The 18,313-nt window shown below is 39.8% G+C and overlaps 4 protein-coding genes across 5 annotated transcripts; all 4 read right to left on the bottom strand.

The window, feature by feature from the left end:
* Positions 1–242: 242 nt before the first annotated feature.
* On the bottom strand, positions 243–1,924 carry LOC108053402 (UBX domain-containing protein 6). The gene is made up of 4 exons (XM_017136042.1): positions 1,814–1,924; positions 749–1,759; positions 537–685; positions 243–473 (listed from the first exon to the last, which is right to left on the bottom strand). The coding sequence occupies exons 1-4, from the start codon at positions 1,865–1,867 to the stop codon at positions 362–364; spliced, it is 1,326 nt and encodes a 441-aa protein (XP_016991531.1). The 5' UTR covers positions 1,868–1,924; the 3' UTR covers positions 243–361.
* LOC108053403 lies at positions 1,837–2,417 on the bottom strand. Its single transcript, XM_017136043.1, has 2 exons — positions 2,012–2,417; positions 1,837–1,952 (listed from the first exon to the last, which is right to left on the bottom strand). Exons 1-2 carry the CDS (start codon positions 2,295–2,297, stop codon positions 1,873–1,875), a joined length of 366 nt encoding a protein of 121 aa, XP_016991532.1. The 5' UTR covers positions 2,298–2,417; the 3' UTR covers positions 1,837–1,872.
* A 4,315-nt stretch (positions 2,418–6,732) lies between these two features.
* Positions 6,733–9,545, bottom strand: LOC108053333. 2 transcript variants are annotated; one of them, XM_017135942.2, is made up of 3 exons: positions 9,489–9,545; positions 7,963–8,363; positions 6,733–7,904 (listed from the first exon to the last, which is right to left on the bottom strand). In XM_017135942.2, exons 2-3 carry the CDS (start codon positions 8,318–8,320, stop codon positions 7,813–7,815), a joined length of 450 nt encoding a protein of 149 aa, XP_016991431.1. In that variant the 5' UTR covers positions 8,321–8,363; positions 9,489–9,545; the 3' UTR covers positions 6,733–7,812. The 2 variants fall into 2 exon arrangements, with proteins under 2 accessions (XP_016991431.1, XP_016991430.1); XM_017135941.2 differs by lacking the exon at positions 9,489–9,545 and adding an exon at positions 8,439–8,546 and having other exon boundaries at positions 6,737–7,904.
* A 1,952-nt stretch (positions 9,546–11,497) lies between these two features.
* LOC108053401 lies at positions 11,498–18,313 on the bottom strand. The gene is made up of 2 exons (XM_017136041.2): positions 17,749–18,313; positions 11,498–12,358 (listed from the first exon to the last, which is right to left on the bottom strand). Exon 2 carries the CDS (start codon positions 12,329–12,331, stop codon positions 11,807–11,809), a length of 525 nt encoding a protein of 174 aa, XP_016991530.1. The 5' UTR covers positions 12,332–12,358; positions 17,749–18,313; the 3' UTR covers positions 11,498–11,806.

Raw genomic sequence — 18,313 nt, 5'->3', positions numbered from 1 at the left:
CGTACTAACTATAACTATACGTACAGGTTTTTAATGATAGTTTTAATTGTAATTGGTTTTAAATAATAGAGTTTGGCGTTAAAGTTTCAAATGCAAATAATTAAAAAACAATTTAATGTTTTTTCTTAAGTGCTTTGTAAACAATAGATTTCAAAATAAAAATCATCAAAAGCTTAAATGCCGCAACGAATCAACTAGTGTTACTAAACCTATAAATTTGAGGTATTAAAAAGCATTTGTAATTTTTTTGTAAAGTGCGTTTATAATGGATTTTGAATAATAGATTTGAAGGTAATAAATAACAACAGCTTCGTTATAATATAAGGGACCAGTACCGCAGATTAGTTGGGATAATGCACGTCTACATAGCCTGCACCAGCATCAGAAGATCTTCTTTTAAGTAGTTAAGATCCGCTTCAGCGGGAGAAGGCACTCCATTTGCGCCAAACAGCAGCAAGGAGTTGGGAATGAGTCTGTCAGAGAGAACATATTATTAATAAAGAAATAAGGAACTCTGATAATTTTATCCCACTCACTTGCAGTCGAATAATGTCTTTTCCAGGTCTTCCTCGCCCAGTTTGCCCTCGCTGGTGGCCACCAGGCTAAAATCCAGGCTTTCGTCTGCCAGGCAAGATTGCACGAACTCAAACACATCGGCTATTTTCTCGTACACATTGAAAGTGCCCTGGAACATGATTCACTTATTACCCAAATTGCTCATGAATGATATCATCCCTTATAGGCTTACTTGTATAAAGAGTCCGTTGGGAAATTTAACCCTGACTAAAGCGTATCGATACATGCGCAAATTGCGTTGCTCCTCGCGTTCCCGCATGGCCTTGGTCCTCAGCATCTGAGACTGGGCAATGGCCTCCGATCGCAACTGCTGCTCCTTCTTGATCTCCTCCGGCGCCAGGCGATAGAATTCGTCGGGTAACACCACACGCCGTGCTTGCGATGGCAGCAGGACCTTTATATTTCGATCCAACTCTAGGGGAATGATCTCCGAGTTCTTGAGAGCCTCAACCAGCGTGGGCAATTCAAGATTCTGTTCCTTCTGCTCCAAGGTCCACAGCAAGAAGGGCTCTTCATCGATCTTTACCTCACTAAAGCCAGCTGCTTGCAGAACATCCAGGGCACCCTCCACGTAGCGCACCTTCTCACTGAAGATCTTGTTTGACATGCGTATCTTGCAGAACTTTTCCTCCTCGGGATTCTTGATAAGATTCTCCAGATATCGGATAAGCGTGGCATTGCACTCGTCGGCCTTCTCCTTGACATTGCAATTGTGGATGATAAGGCAAGCGGAGAGACCGCGATCTGTCTCCATCTGCTGGTACAGGAACTCCTTAATCCGAGCCTTCCACACGCTTTTGGGCAGAATCTCATCGCTAATCATGGGGCAGCGGAAAAAGACGCCCTCGCAGGCCAAGTTGCGATGGTCGCCAACGGAAGGCAAAGAGACCGTGCTGGTGGTTGAGGCCGAGGCTTCCTCCTCCTCCTTCTGCCGACGCTCTGCCTCCAGTTCCCTTTTAGCCTGAGCCTTCACAGCCGACAGCGAGGTGTTGAAGTCCCTGGAGGTCTTCTTATCAATGCGAGACAGTGCAGCATTTGCAGCCGCCCTGGCCTCGTTACTCAGATCGTTTCGCTTGGGAGGCACATAGGCTTCGTACTTTTGGCGGGAACTGCTGGAAGGAGCCTCCTGTTTGGTGGAATTCAACTTATGTCCTGCGCCCATCGAGCTGCCCGTTAGCTTGAGCTGTGAATATATTAATTAGCCAATGATTTATCTTATTTTGGTAGGGGTACCCACCTTAAAGGCTGCCTCCTCCTTCTTCCGCGAAAAAAACTTCTTGATCTTGGACATGGTTTCTAGATGCGCGGCGAGTGTTCTTTGGGCAACTTCAACTTGGCCACCGACAATTTAAGCTCCTCGATTTCCTTGAGAGTGCCTGAAACGTAAAACATCTCTGTAATCAACTCAAATGCCCGAATTCCACCCTATTCTTACTTGGCCTGACAAACTTCTCCGTGATGACTTGGCCGTAGACGGACCACGAATAGCCGGCTAGGACGCAGGTACCCAGGAGCAGGACGATCAGAACCTTTAGAAGAGTAGCCTGCAAATCGGTGAAGGCAATCGGTCCGTTCTCCCAACGAAAATCACCGGTAAGCGATTCCAGATTTCCACGCAGATCGACAGCTGCTTTCAGTGCAACGCCAGCAAATTGCTCCACTTGATGCGCAATCGACTGCAACGTTGAATTGAACGATTCCACGTAGAAATTGAAACTCATTGCCCGCTGAGAAAGTGTCTAGCTATTGTTTAAAAACGTTTTTTCGACGCTCCTTTGTTTATATACGCTGCATTATCCTCTTTTCTTCCTTTTTTGTTTCACATGTGGCTGTTTATTGTCTAACTGGAAATACCTTTGATCTTACACAAATGTACTAGAAGAAAAAATACTAAAATTAGTTTTATCGATAACTTTCGTCTCCTTTATAGTGTTGGCGAGTGTTGAAAGGTATGCGTTTTAGCGCCTTCTTTGAATTTGAATTGCTGTTCCAGAAGTATATATTTATTTAATGCCCTTAGGGGCATGACCTCATTCAATTTGCCTTGATTTTTGCACCCGCATCCTGCAATAAATTAATGCACCTGCCTTTGACCTTATTGGGTTCCTCTTTTCAATTAAAGACTGCACTTAAAAAATACATTCTTTACATTTATTTTTATTTAAAAAATGATTTTTTATTTTCATTCTTTCTAACGTGACCCGAAAAATTTACAATTTAAAAAAAGCAAAAGTGTGGATTTTTTGAAAGCTAATAGAAATTTGTTTTCAAATGTAAAATGAATACAAAGACTTGTTATATTGTAATCATTCAGAAGAAATATTGAATAATGTTTTTATAAAATTAGAAAATATATGAGATTGATTAATTTCTTAATTAAAAAATTACCATATCGATGGTATCATTAAACAAAATATAAGAAAACAGGAAATATTTTAAATAAATCGTATTTTTAATTTGAAACATTGATTGGCTTGAACAATACAAAACAATAACACACGCTTAATAAAAAATAGTACCAGCATGTTTTCGATTTGCTAAAGCCATCTGCAAACTGATCTGTTTTTCTCCTGTGTGGTTACATAATTATGTTTCTGGAAGCACACGCCCATTATTTATATGCAGGGCCAGCTGTCGTAATTGAATGATTTTCGATCGTTTCGGCAAGTGCTTTTGCTTCCTGTAATTTTCGGCGATTTGTGCTGGGCATCTCTTCCTTTCGGCAGTGTTCCCTTTTCGCATCTGCGATTGATTTTCGATGGCATCCTTGAACACGTTTCGGGGCAAGTGATTTAGCCAAGGAGGAGGAGGAGGAGGAGGAGGGGGCGGTGGCACCCAGGAGGATCACCATCAGCGGGCGGAGATCGCGCTCCAGTGGTGCGCTGCGGGTTCAACAGCCAGCAGAAGCGCCGAAAGTCGAGCGGGGCCAACGAAGAGAAATCTCTTGCAGCTTATGGCTTCCGTATGCGCCATGCCTCGCGCTCCACTGGCTTCGTGGAGACGTAGACATCCCATCTTATTCTGCTTCTCCTCTTTGGTTTGGGTTTTGTGGCCGTTTGGCTTTCTGTCTTTCTGGCTTTCTGCAACTTCAATTACACCAGCGACATAGGCAGCAGACACAAATGTCTATTCTATTTCGCTTTGCCTTGGTTTATTTATGCTGGCTCATTTTTCTGTTCACTATACTCTGCTCTGGTCCGTTGGTTTCTGTTTGCCAGCGCAATCAGCGGTCGGCAGTCTTGGGATTTGAGTCCGGGGCGTGGCTGCTGAATGTTCCATTGGCATACCCATACCCATACCCATACCCATGGCCCATCTTCCCAAGACCACTCTGTCCAGGGCCATTATATCTATCACCATCACGCGATATGTTCTCACTTGCAACCAACCTCCAACTACTAACCATCATTCAACGTCATCCCCAGCCATTCCGGCCCATCGCATCAGTTGCAATTGCAGTTCGGCTTCTCCGCTGTTTTTGCGCAATTAAAATTCCGCAAATGCCTCGAAGGGAAGGGGCAGAGGGTGGGAGGGGGTTCTGGGCACCCAGAGCCGTCGAAGGAATGCAAGACTGGCGCGCATGCGCCGCAGTCCGACGCCCGACGTCCGACGTCCGTCGCATTGCAATTGTTGTTATCAGCCATGCGCCGAACCTGAAAAACTAGTTTCGATTGCCAGCTGAAAACGGAGCGGTGTGTGGCCAAGACTGCGAAAGAGAGAGAAGAAAACTGGGGGTCCTAGAGCTCCAGCTCCTGGGGTATGCTGGAATCCAGGAAAATATCTCAATACTTATGGTGTGTTAAAGTGGATTTGGACTTTGAAATTATATAATTCTGGAAAGAAAAAGGGACATACACAAGTTTAAAGGTAGCATATTCCCAATTTTAAATATATATGATTTTATATATTTACGATTTTAAAATTAAGAGGCAACTCATTATTTTATTATTTAATATTTTTGCAAAAGGTTAACTAATACAGTTCAGTTTTTTTACATTTTAAAATTATATAACAAAAAACAAATCAAAATTAATTTTAACTTAAATATATAAAATATATAAAGTAAAAACCTTAAAATTTTCATATTTTAAAATATACCGCATTAGAATTATCTTAAAGTTTCTAAAATTAAATTTCTATCGTTTATTGAATTACATTTTAAAGTTTCAAAACCAAAGTAATTCTTATATGTACATTATTTAAAAAACATTATCTTGGCATAAGAAAATGTTTTAGCCAACCCTCCTTACAAGATATTCCACCTGTCGATCAGTCTGCTCACCTGCATTCCGGCTGGCGTACTTTTTGCGCAAATTTCATGGTTGGGAAAGCCAGTAAAAGCCTCATCCATTTGGCCAATGCCTCGGCTTTTCTTTTGTTTTCTCCCGTGGCCAAAACTGGTTGTGCCAATTTATGGCCAACATTGCCGTGACTTTGTGCACGGTTCGCGAAAGTCAAGGTAAGAGACACTGCCGAAGCCAAGGGTTTCCTTTCCTGCTGACTCTTTTTTTCTTGTTTATTTTCTTATCTTCAATTGATATTGTTGTCTTGATTGGGGGAACGGGAGTGGCGGGGGAGGGGAATCTGGCTCGCTCATTAAAATTTATGCACAGGAAACGGAAATGCGGCAGACGACGAGCAGACACACAGTTGCGTCTCTAGGCCTCCTTGCTAGCCTGCCCGATGCCACTCCCCCCGCCCCTTTGTGCCACAATCTTTGGCTACGCAAGCGGCGTGACAAACAGGCAGAAAGTGTCACTCAAATTGGCCGCAAAATTGAAAGTGATGACACGCCCACACAGTTGCGTTGCCTTGCATAAGCAAGCAATTGGATGGGAAGTGCAAGAGATTGAGGGACTGCGGATTGGAGGAGTTTATGGACTACACAAAGAGAAAATGAGTTTTGATAAACAATTGTTAAAATAATAATTTTTTTGAGACCACTTTAAGCAAAACACTGGTACTAGGACAATTTACATTAATAAAAGTATACTTTTCTAACAAATTTGGAAGTGCTGAACCCAAGTATGAACCAAATGTTTCGTCGGGTTTTTTGGAAAATGGACCTAAAAGTTTAAAAAATTACGAGTTTATTTATTTTTAAACAGACGAATCGATTTATGTTTTATAACAATCTTTAGCAAAATTTGCAAGTGCAATTTTAAGTCATTTGAATTTTTCGTTCCCAACAATTTTGTTTTATTTGTAGTGGAGTTATTAGTAGAAAATAGAGACAGCCGCATTTTAAACAATATTTGTATTGGATATGTAGTTGATAGTCCTAGTTGCTTAGAAATAAATAATAAACTTGGACATATTGTTGAAGAATTAAACAGAAATTATTCTGCTCGTTTGGTAACGAGATTTATAATTGTTTTATTCGGCTACAAGTTTGTCTTCCATTTACAACAAATTTAAGTAAAAATAACAAAGATGTTTGTTAAAATAAATTAAATTATGAGATTTAAAACATAATACAAATTGAATACATATGTTTTTTTTATGTATGTATATATATGTTTATATTTTTTTATTAGTAACTTAAATTCGTAAATCATTTTGAATTGTTGTTGCTATCAAAACATACAATTTTGTTCTGCGTGGAAGGGTGTTTTCATCTTGATTGCCGTTTGTACAAGGAGCGAATCATGAATGGAGGATCGCATTAATTATCGTATTCATGACTGCTGCTCGTATCTATTAGATGACTGCACTTGTTGCAATGAGGGGGGAGGTTGTCCCCTCACCATCTTGGGCCCCCGCTCCCCCCACCGCCCTGCACCATCCTTCACACTCGACTTACCCGGGCAACAAAGTTCGTTCCCATGAACTTCCTCTGGTGTGTGGCTATCAGACCGCTCTCTATGCATAATAGTTTCCCAGCCATCTAGCCAAGTACCCAAGTATCTCCATCTCTTTGTGTGTGGGTTCTGCTGGCAATGACAGTTTCTTGGGCTGCCCTGCGACTTTTGTCTTGGGCATTTCCCTCAAAAGACAACAAGAAAAACAATTCACACACAGCTTTTCCAGCTCCCATGAGCGTGGGAGTGAGAAAGAACCCGAAACCCGAAAAAACAAACCGAAGAAAAAACGCAGAAATCCAATCCGCTGAACTTCAAGTGCTCTTGAATTCGCTGAGAAATATTATTTCATCTAATGTGGCCGGAAGTCGCCAATGTGATTGTGAGGAAAGAATTTGGCCCCCTGGGAGGACCGACGCAACATGATTCCTTAACTTGAGATCTGAATTCGAAATATAGTAATTACGCTTTCAGAATTTGACTTTCCCGCTGTGGACCGCCCGAAGCTTACGAAATACTTTTGAGATCTTCCACCAAGGGGTCTCGTGTTTTCTATTATTCCTAAACCTACTAATGGTGTCCAAAACGTCGCCTTATTTGGGCTTGGGATACTTTATGGCATCCGCTCCTCTTCTGACTCACCTGCGTGGGTCGTAATGATAAGTTTTCCTCATGCATTGGTTCGATAAAGGGCTGCGATCATAAATTCTTTGATGCTGATGGCCCCAAACATGTTTAGCATATTCTTTCGGACCAGAACAAACAAACGAGAAGCGAACAACAAGTGGCTAACCCAGCATTGTGTGTGGCTTCGAAAACTTTATCCATATACATACATATGTTTTTTTTTTTTCTGTTGATTCACTTCATTTGTTTACCCCAAGGGAGTCGGAGTTTCGTGGGAAATATCGCGCCAGTGCAGGCAATGAACTAATTAAAAAATATAACATTGCCCCGGAGTTCTGGAGTCTTTCGATTGTGCAATTGAAAACCCATCCTATCGAGCTTCCTGCGACCGAGCCACTTGAACACGGAGTGAAAAGATCTTTTTGGCTTAGTCATTTCCTCCCCGAAACGAAATTCAATTACGGCGCCGGAAAAGCGGAAAAAGCATTTCGATAAATTGGCAAAAGACCGAAGACTGAAGCCCGGTAGCCGGTCTATGGTCTATGTGGTCAATGGAATTATGTGGCATTGGTCGGAAAACAGTATTACAATCGACGGAACCGTCGTCGTCGTCGTCGGTTTCCGTCCCTGTCCACTTCCGTCCGTTTTTATTGTTTTCGCACCTCGCCTTCCGTTCGCCTGCCAGCGGATATTCTACTTTACATAAGCGGCATTTCCTCAATTTTCCCGGTCTTTATATGATTTACTTGATTTGTTGTTTTGTTTTGCTCGCCGCTTTCGCCACAATTCGATATATCTTGCTGATCGGTCATAGAAAGTAGTTATGGTGGCCGCACTTGATCAGAATAAAGACACTGCAGGCCAAGATGAAAAAACTGAGTGCCAGGGACATGTATTGTTCTAGACAAATCAAATTGGAATGAAATATGTATCTTAAGAAGCATAGACGCGTACTTACTGATCTCTTTCAGGGGTAGATATTCCCTAACATCCGTTTTAGAGGGTTTTTCGTATAGGTTTCGGTACTCTTCAAGCAAAGTCTCTGATTTGAGACGCACTGGCTCTCTGTAATCCTCATCACCGTCGTCCTCCGTTAGGAAAGCCTCCAGGTCCGTGGAATTCCGGCTGAGGCCCATCTGGATTAACCGATTCTCCTGCGATTTAAGGAGCATCTCGCGGGCTTCACGCTGCCTTTTTTCAAATTCGTCGGGATAAAGTGCCTCATCGACAGCGGAAACCAAGGCCTGTTCGATCACTAATCTCTGATCGCAGTTCGGTGGAATAAAATTTCGCGGTAGCTTCGATATGCAGGTCATATATAACGAACTAGCCGACTGGTAGATCTTTACAGGAATAAAGCTGAGACGGAAGAACGACATTAAAATTAAGTACAAGGAAGGGAGCTCAAAAAATATTAATTGCAGCCCTTTATACTTCTTAAAATAATCCCCGCTTGACTGCATTTTGGAATTTGGCTCTTTTTTTGTTATATAGTATATCTTGTTGTAAAAGGTATACAAAAGTGTTGTTTTGATTTTTATATCCAGGCACTTTTGTTCATTTTTTAATTTAAGTAATTTTGTTATTCGTAGATAGTATTAAGAAAGAAGAAATTTGTGAACTTCGAGATCATTTATTTTCATTTTAAATACTTTATATTAAACATTGTGAAAGTTTTAGCTTATTGTGTTTTTTAAACAAAACTTGCAATCAAAATTTCATAAGTTCAACGAAATAAAATGTTTTTTATAGTCATGTCATTAAATAAAAATATATACACAGAAAAGTTTAAATATTTGTATATATAATAATCTAATCTAATAAACACCTGAACTTAGGAACTTCTAAGTATGTATACATGTAATCAGAAATTTTCCGTGTTGATTAATATTCGAACACATATTTAAAAAATATGAAATATATATAATAATATTTTTTAACTTTAATAATATTAAGTTCCTATTAGGATCCCTATAAGTTAAGAGCTCGATTTAAGGAATTTCTAAATAAATGAAATTTGGAATTATGAAAACACAATTTAAATAAGTAACAACTTATTTTTAATAATCATTAAGTTCAGATTACATATTGTACACTCATAAAAATCTTAAAATATATTATAACTTAAACTCAAATATAAAAAAAGAATAGCTCTTAGCCGTGAAAGATGAAATTCCATGAACTTGGGTGCTTTTATCTATTTCTATTGGTTTGTTTTAACAGACAACTTGACCTGCCCAAATTTGAGTTATTTAGGTTCTCCCGAATTGTAATAGGAGTTCAAATTCCTGTTGTGCCTTTTTTGTGGTCTTTGGATGCAGAGGCGTCAGCTGGTGGACATGATCGTGGACTGTGCCCCTGGCCGTGGCATGTGTCAGGTTGCGACATCTGTTTGCCGCCTCGGCTTGTGTTTGGGTTTCTGTTTTACAAGGTAACAACCGAGCAGGGAGCTCGGGTCTGGCTCATTTGTCTCACTTCCTTTACCTTTAACTACATCCCGGATGCTCCCGAAAAACCGACAACCGAACTGCACTAAATGCAAACTTACAAAACCCAGCGACAATGAGCCACATGGAGCGAAAAAGCAGAAGCAGTCATCAGGCAGCAGCAGCAGGAAGAGCATCCAAATGTATCTGTATCTGTATCTGTAAATGTATCTGCGTATCTATGCATCTGTGTATCTGCCCATTCATAGGAGGCACAAAAAGAAAAACCCAAATGAAATGAGCGGATGCACGGGCGGATGGAGCGCTTTGAATTTGTATATATGCCATCGCTCTCTCACTCGCCCACACACGGATGTATCTTTCTATCTATCCGGGTTCTATTTGACTACCGATGCTGATTATCGTTATCCGTTATTGTTATTGTTATTGTTATTCTTATTGTCATAATTGTTCCGCTGCATTTTTTTGCAACAGCTGAAATTTAAATGGGAAAAATTTCGGATCCATCACAAATAAATTGCCGGAAGAGTTCCGTTTTTTTTTAGTTTTTTGTTTTCCCTTTTTACTGAAAAGTATTAACAATTTTAAAAATAAATATATCTTTAATTTTTCTCATATTTTACCTTGAACCCTACATTTTTACAAATAAATACCTACAAATTATAACCCACAAATAATGAATTTAAATTCTTCGTTTACCATTTCAAAATGTAAAAAAATAAATTGATTATTTTCTTTAAAGTCCATTATAAAAATAATGAACGGAGAAATTTAGATTTTAAATTAAAAAGATTTATGCCATGGTAAATCTACTTTATTTATTGCAATATAAATAGTGAACTGGCTATAATTTAATACCCAAACTTGAGAGTATTTGTCTTCCAATTATTTACCATAATTGCTAATATGGACCCATTTTATTTACGGAGAGAAACTCCAGTTTCCCCATAGCGTCTTACATTTTTTCGACTATTTGATTTCCCTTATTTTCTATGAAGTAACTCCAGTTTCCCCCCGATTTCTCCACCCTCATTAATCACACACACAAGAAAAGTCTTTGAAAAATAAACACTTTCTGGTGATCTATGTATGGCCCGGGCCTAAACAAATGTTAGCACTAACTTCTGGCCTGCAATAACAAAGAGTTTATTGCACTTGTCTGTGTGTGAGTGTGAGTAGTGTGGGGCTCATCTTCGTACCCCTTCCCTTTCAAATTTTCAACTCGGAGCATTTGTTGGGACTTAATGATGTGCTAATTGGGTAAGCGTATATTTCACTTGTCAATGTGAGTTCGTCTGGGGGAATTGTGAAAGACATAAACAGAACATTAAGTCCCAAAGAGAGCGGAATTACTAAAGACCCGTGCGGAATCGTTTTTTTGGGATTACTCAAGAAGTGTCTGCTGACCAAGGAGCCAGAGATCATAAATAAAGAAACTTAAAAGGTTGGCACCTCTTGCAGGGCCTTAATAAACCCATTTTACGTGAGTTTTGTTTGCGAAAACGTACACATTTTTTAACAAGTGTATACATATATATTAAAAAACTTTTAATTTTTGGTAAAAATATCTTCATGCTTTAGGTATAACTGGCCTTGAAACTTAGTGTTTGCGGTAACCACTTTTATTGGAATGTGGAATATCAAAAATGGAAAAAGCTCTACGTCTAAAAAAACTTGTTTTATGGGTATATCGGAAAATAATTTCAACATGTCAACGATCATCAATTTTCGAATAGTTATGGTCACCCATTTTAAGTTTATATTCAGTGGAATATTCAACAGATTCTTCTCTCTCAAAGCTACTAAGCAAATTGATAAGCGAAAACAATGGAAACCTAAAAATTATTGTTATCAAATTTTAAAAGTCCGGTTATCTCCCTGTATTTTTCCCTTTAAAGGTTTCTTCTTAAAAATACATTCTTTATATTTATAGGAAGTATTTTAATGTATTTTTGTTTTTTATTCAAACCTTGAAATTGTAAAATATTTAATTATTTTTACAATCAATATTTACCATTACCTTTCGATTCCAATAAAAACAACAAATTTTTCAGTTATAAAATTTCATTTTATATTTTTTTTATCAGATGCGAACTTAATTAACTAATAGGACAGCATTTTAACTTCACTCTTTTTCCGTTTTATTCAACTCAATTGGTTCGCCTTTCGTATGAAATGGGAACTCAGAGCAATCTTTGACAATATTGAAATGCAGGATATTATGGCTAAGTCTTAACTAACGAGAGCACTAGCGACTAGGCATTACAACTAGCAGAACTAGGCTAAACTAACCGAATCCTAGAGATATGTACAACCAGAGAGGGGTTTGCATCCGTGAGCTACCGGTACTGGTATCTACGAGAGCAGGGCCATTGCCCGGGCGAGTCGCACCCGGAAGTCCCGGTAGAGCATCTTGCCGCCCACGGGAACTCGGCACAGGTACATGTCCAGGCTCATCAGGCACAGGGCCTTCCCGTTCATGGGGAACTTCTGGGGCAGCTCGGCGGTCACCTCCAGTCCCTCGGAAACAGCCATTTTGATGAGCCACTTCCACACATCGGCTCGCGTCCAATCCCGCGGATCCAATGGCAGACCATCGGAGCCCATCGGATGCAGCAGACTTGTGGTCCCATCCTCGCTCAACAGTCGATTGTTGTTGTCATCGGAGGAGGAGGTGGTTGAGGATGTGGAGGCACTGATCAGGGTGACTCCACCGCGGCACTTGTCCAGCATTTGGTAGGGATGGTGGAGCAGGTGGCGCCTGGCGGATGGGGTGCTGGACCCATTGCCGCCCCACAAGTCCTGACCTCCATTCACCTGCGAGAGGTCCAAAGGTGGCACACGTCCGGCGTATTTCGGGTAGCTGGCCTCCACTTGCATTTCGCTTCCGTTCGCTGAGTTCTGGTTCTGGAATTGGAGTAGAAATTGCTGATTAATGGATGTGACTCATAGTTGGGGGGCGAAAGAGGGGCAGTGGGGAAGTTAGTACAACGGAAGTGCTTTCACAAGCCGGCAATTGTTTTAATCGCTGCAACAGAATCAGCAAAAAACAAAACAACCATATAAATACTAATGCGAACAATAATACGCATACGCCGAGTTGTGCACATCGTAAGTATGATGACCCCCTCTTAAACGATTAAAGGGTATGGGTATGGCATTACTCACGAGGTGTGATTAGCTCAAAAAGTTTCAAAGCGAGCAAATTTAAGTTTTTAAATTTTGTGGTTTCCTGCCCTTTTTGGAATGCAAAAACAAAATAAATTAAAACAGAGTTTAATATTTTTTGTTCGTAATAAATAGTTGTTTTTTGAACATGAATGATCAACTAACATAAGTGATTAAAAAAAATTTGAGCCTAATAGTGATTATCAACAATCACGTATTTTTAAAAATATTTTATAATATCGGATAAAGTATATTAAAGTTATATTAACTCAGTACAGCTAATATTGTCTCAGAAAAGACTATGCCATAAAAGTGTCAACAAGTGTATCTAGAATTCGACTGACCGTTTTATGACTTCCTTTTCGAATTTATATTTTGTTATTAAATCTGACCTTGTTGCCGGAATGGGCGGCATCAGCGGATTGAGGCGTATTGAGGCGGATCGCATGCGAAAGGAACCGCTGAATAATCTTTAACAAGCGGCTGTCATATCGATCGCCGGTCACATTTGAAGGGGCGATCCGGGGGCGGGGCTGGAGGCGGGGCAGGCGGCATGTGGCTGACATAGAAACACAGGCCAAGCTTCGATTACGATTACAAACAACATGGTCTGTGATGAGGGGAATCCGGGCCGGGGAAGTGAGGTCAAAACAGAGTGGAGCGGAAATAATTACCAGCCCAATTGGCAGCTGCGAATCTGGCGAGCAAAACAAAGAGCCACCGAAATGGGAATATGGCAAGGGATCGGGGGCATTAAAAAAATAAAAACAGCAAGCGAAACATCCGCCGACGGATCATAAAAGGTGTCAATGCGAATGTGGGTAAGAATGGGAATGGGAATGGGAATGGGATTGCAAATGGAAATGGCAATGGGAAGAGGAGAGAAGCCAGCGGAAGCCCAGCGCCGAGATTTCAAGCTCGCCAAAAGGGAACCTTAATAGTTTTCCGGAGAGCTTCCGTTCAAGGAAATGCGTAAGGAGTCGCAGCGGTTTTAATTACACAGTTCATTGCCAGCGAAACAAAAATTCCCACGAAACGTTATTCATACAAACAAAAGGAAACGGGGTTGGGCATACATTCTGATATTATCACAATAAATAACATTTTTAAAAAATAAACATAATTGATAAAGAAAGAACCAGTAATACTGCTTAGTATTTCTTCTAAAGACCCCTTACAACTTATTTAAATAGTTACTCATTCCTCGACTCAAAAGAAATTTTTTATAAGATGTTTTGGGCAATCAAATCTGGTAAAATAAATTGGTGCCTTATCAAAATCCAAGTTAATATTAACCAAGAAGAGAAAGCCTACGCCTATCAAACCGAAAGGTGAGTCAAACAGCGGATACCATAAATTATTCGGAATCCATGTAGGGCGACATTTTAGACACCATTAGATAGAAATAACAAAGACCTAAAAAAAACCCCCTGGTGAAAAATGACCCATAAATAATCTCCAAGTCTTGCCGATCTTCAGGCGGTCCACAGCAGGTGAACTATTTAATTGTAGCGGCTCTAAATTCAATTATTTCATTTTAATTTTGGTTCACAAAAAGAAAAAATATTATTAAACATAGTTATATTTCGGATTATGTTACTCAATTTATACTTGAGTTTGATTTAAAAATATATAAACCATTATTTTAACCCTGCTATTAGTGAGATTTACAATAATATTATTATTAATCACTCGAAAATATACAAAACTATATTGCCAGATGAGGCATTATAAAATGATCTTTTTGATTGTCATTTCATATTTTTACGTTATTTAAACGTTTTTAATGATCGAATCTTGTTGATCACTTTTATTTTATTTTATGTACATCAACTTCCGCCCACGTTAGAAGCCAATCAAAGCACTTGAAGTTCATTTCGGTTTCCCACTCCCACGCCCGGGAAAAGCGTGTGAAAAGCGGAAAAACGGAGCGGATTAGTCAGCAACTGGCAAATGGATCTGTCTGCGAGGCTTCCGCCGACTTCACCCCACCCACAACCGCTCGAGTTGGGTTCGAAGTGATTGATTCGTGTTGTCAGGGGAATGCACTATAGCATATATAGCATATGGCATTGACATTCGAGTTGATCGGTAGCTCGTGCTGAGCACGCGTTGTTTTCACGCTTCGCTTTGTTTTCGGTGGATGGTGATGGCAATGGTGGAAATGGAAATGGAAAAAGGAAAGGGAAATGGAAAAAGGAAAGGGAAATGGTTTTCAGTTACTATTTGGTTGACAAAAGTCATCGGCAGGAAGTCGAGTCGTCGGTGCAACGTTCGCATATCCGCCTGCGCACTCACACAGGATGCACTCCCCCACCATTTGTCCCTTTTTTCAAGGAAATGCCCGCAAATACACTCGCACAAATAAATGAGGAAATGCGCCAGTTTTAATTACATTCACGAAAATATCGCGTTCTGTGTTCGCTCTTCTCATGCTACTTAGTAGCTGCCACTAAACCAATACGAACACACACCGACACACTCGCCGACTTTCGACTTTAAGTGTGCAGAAGACAACGAAACGTAAAAAATCGTAATTTGAAGTTCGTAAAAATGACGCGTTTCCTGTCATTTGGCGAGCACTTTAAGTGCGTAATTTGCTATCCGCCAAATATATGTGATTCTCCGGGTCTGAGTGTGTATCTTGTCTGTTTTGTCGACGGGTGTTTATGCCCCACAATTTCCTCTTTCTCCAGGGTTCCTTTTCATCTTTGAGCGGCTTCCGCTCAACGAAACAGATTCTCCTGCGCGTATCACAATTTTTGTGAATTTATCTGGGCGACTTGCACGACATATAATTCCCCACAATTTTACAAAATTAACGTTTATTTAGTATATGTTTTTCGAATTATGAATAAAGTCAAAATAGGTCAAATATATTAGTCTTCATTTTATAAATAACAATCTTGTAATATGTATAAAAATATCCTGAATAATAATAAGTTGCGGATATTAAATGTGCAATAAATATCAAGTTTGTATTAAAAGCCACAATAATTACACAAAGAATAATTTAAATAAAATTCCAAAGCTACGTTTCATTTCTCTATTTCTATAAGATCACTTGGTTAATTGTTAATTTGTTAAAATTATATTCTAATTTTCTTGGCTAGCTTTCAAGGCAATAAACTTGTCCATTCATCGGAGTGCAGCAGACGACAGATGATAATCTGCTGAATATTGTTAAAAATAAACATTTTTTGCCCGTCTAGCAGTCGGGCAACCGAACCGGATTCCATTTATGCACATGCTGCTCTTGCTGTTGTTGTTGTGACGTATGTTTGCTGATATTACAAATCATGTAACGCCATCGAGGCAGCGAAAATGCATCGTCTGCCTGACGTCTGCTATCGCCGTCTCATTCGCGGCCTCTGTCCCCCTGTCTCGCCGTCTCTGTCTGCCCCCAACAGCCCCCATTCATCATTTCCCCTACACAGAGAAAGAAATACCCCTGATTTGCAAGATATAAATCTTGATCGTTAAAAAACAAAAAAAAAATAATAAAACGAAAAAATATCGGAATGATTTACAGATTATTTCTTTAGAACCTAAAATATAAATCATTATAGTCCTTTAGTTAAACTTTACAAAAAAATCATTATTTTCGAGTGTGAAATATTTAAAATATTAGAAAAAATTCAACTGCTTATTTATTACAAATAAATTACTTATAATAACAGCTAACTTTATTTTTAGATCGCATAAAAAATGTTTTTCAAAAAATATATTTGCTGATAAATTAAAAGTCAATTAAAAATGCCTTAAAACTAAAAAGATTCCTAAGCATTTCGTATTCCTTGGCTCAAGTATTTCTCCCAGTGTCTGGCACTGTGGCCCCCAATGTGTGATGGACGGATATGTGACGACTTTCGGTCTTGTTGTCGGTGATGCGTTTAAAAATATAAGTACTGTGCGGCCAAATGGCGCCAAATGCATTTCGAATCGCTTTGAGTCTTGTCAAATGTGCAGAAGTAAAGTAAATTAAAATGAAAAGAAAAGACGCTGGGAGGGGGGGCCTAAGAAAGGAGGGGTTTGGGTGCAGTGTGTTCACGCCTCGCACGTGTCACCGCGAAGTGAGGCATAGCAGCCGAGCTCCAGCTCCCAGCTCCAACTCCTCGCCCTTGGGTCAGCAGGAAGTGCCTCCTCAAATGCTTATCAAAAGTGGCATAGTCAGAGGTTTGTCATTTCCCTCTTTGCTTAGTGGTGGAGAACCGGAGCTGAGTCAGCTGGGAAATTAATTAAGCGGGCGAGGCCAGGTGCAGATCGTTCGGTTCACGGTTTCAGTCCTGCAGCTGCAAAGATTACACAGAATGCCTCCTGCAACCCTCGACGCCTATGTTGCCATATCCTTTGCGCATGCGCGCGCATTCAATGAGCGGCCGAAGAACAGAACAAACGAGAAACAGGGCAATAACTGGGGAAACCACTAAACCCATCCAGCCGAATGCATCTTTATCGACTTGGCCACAAAATTTCTGTTTGCAGCTGCCGTCTTGGCATTTTAAGTGTCGCTTTGTTAGTGCACAGGACAAAATAATATGCTGTTTTCGGATCAGTAGACGAGTTTGAGGTGGTCTTCCTTTAGAAACTGTGCCGTTTCAAAAGCAGCTTAACTTTGATACGATTTTCTTTGTTACCTTTAAATGTAGGTTAAACTTACTAAGCCTTAAGGTTTTTGTCAATCGTAAGGTAGATTAGCGTAAGATAAGATAAGTTCTTGCTTTATTTTGTAGGAAATAAAAAGAAATATATCCAACAAAATATAAATACAATTTTAAAAAGTGTCTCTATTACTTTTTCCTATCCAGTTCAAAAGTAATATTTCCTCATGCAAATGCTAGCTAGAGGCATTTCCTAAGGCCTGGTTGAAAAACTCTTCGTAAACTTTCAATTTGCTACTACAATTCGGTTTCGTTTTGGCTCAATTATGAAAACACAAGTTTGGAGGTCAATTAGCCAGAGTCACATCAAAACAGACAGACAACTTTTGTCGGTTTGACTGCAATACGACAGCTAGCAACTATAAAAGCCAAGTCAACTTAAACCTTCGGAATGTTTTTGGGTTTTTTTTTCATTATTTAGCTTGGAGTGTTAATGAGGGCCATAAAAAAATATGTAAACCGACTTACCTTGATCGAAAAAATGTTAATCCAACTATAGTTTGTCTTGCGAATCGTCGTCGAGGTTCAGTTGTTGCGTATTTTGAATTTTTCAGCCTTTATTATTTGTTTGGTTTTGGATGATTTTATAGGTATGTTTTTAATTGTGTTTGCCTGAGGAAATTGCACTTTGCTTAGGCCGCTCTCGCTCTCCCAATGGGTTTGTATCTCTCGGATACGTTTCACAACTTTTGCAGCAAGTAACGTATTTTTCACGCTCTGAACTACTTTTTTTATTTCGCTATGGCTCGGGTTTTGAAAGTTTTTTTTTGCTGCTGCAATTGGCTTCGTTTTTCACTTAACACGAGTTGTAGTTGTGGGTATTGTTTTGGTTGTTTTTTTTTTGTAATTTTTTGGGTGGTAAATCCAGTTTGCCAGTTGCAATCGTCTGGCGCACTGCGAAATGTATCTTCGTATCTGGCGGATGAGTGAGTAATGCGCACTGCAAATGTATCTGAATCCCAAAAGGTATGGTATCGCTATCTGAGTTCTGTTCACGCGCGCTCCACGTTCTCAACTGATTGCGATCGTGCCC

The sequence above is a fragment of the Drosophila rhopaloa genome, unplaced genomic scaffold, assembly GCF_018152115.1.
Source record: "Drosophila rhopaloa isolate 14029-0021.01 unplaced genomic scaffold, ASM1815211v1 contig_115, whole genome shotgun sequence".
Classification (NCBI taxonomy): Eukaryota; Metazoa; Arthropoda; class Insecta; order Diptera; family Drosophilidae; genus Drosophila; species Drosophila rhopaloa.
The sequence above is the reverse complement of the archived record's forward strand: the minus strand, read 5'-3'. Positions and strand labels throughout refer to the sequence as shown.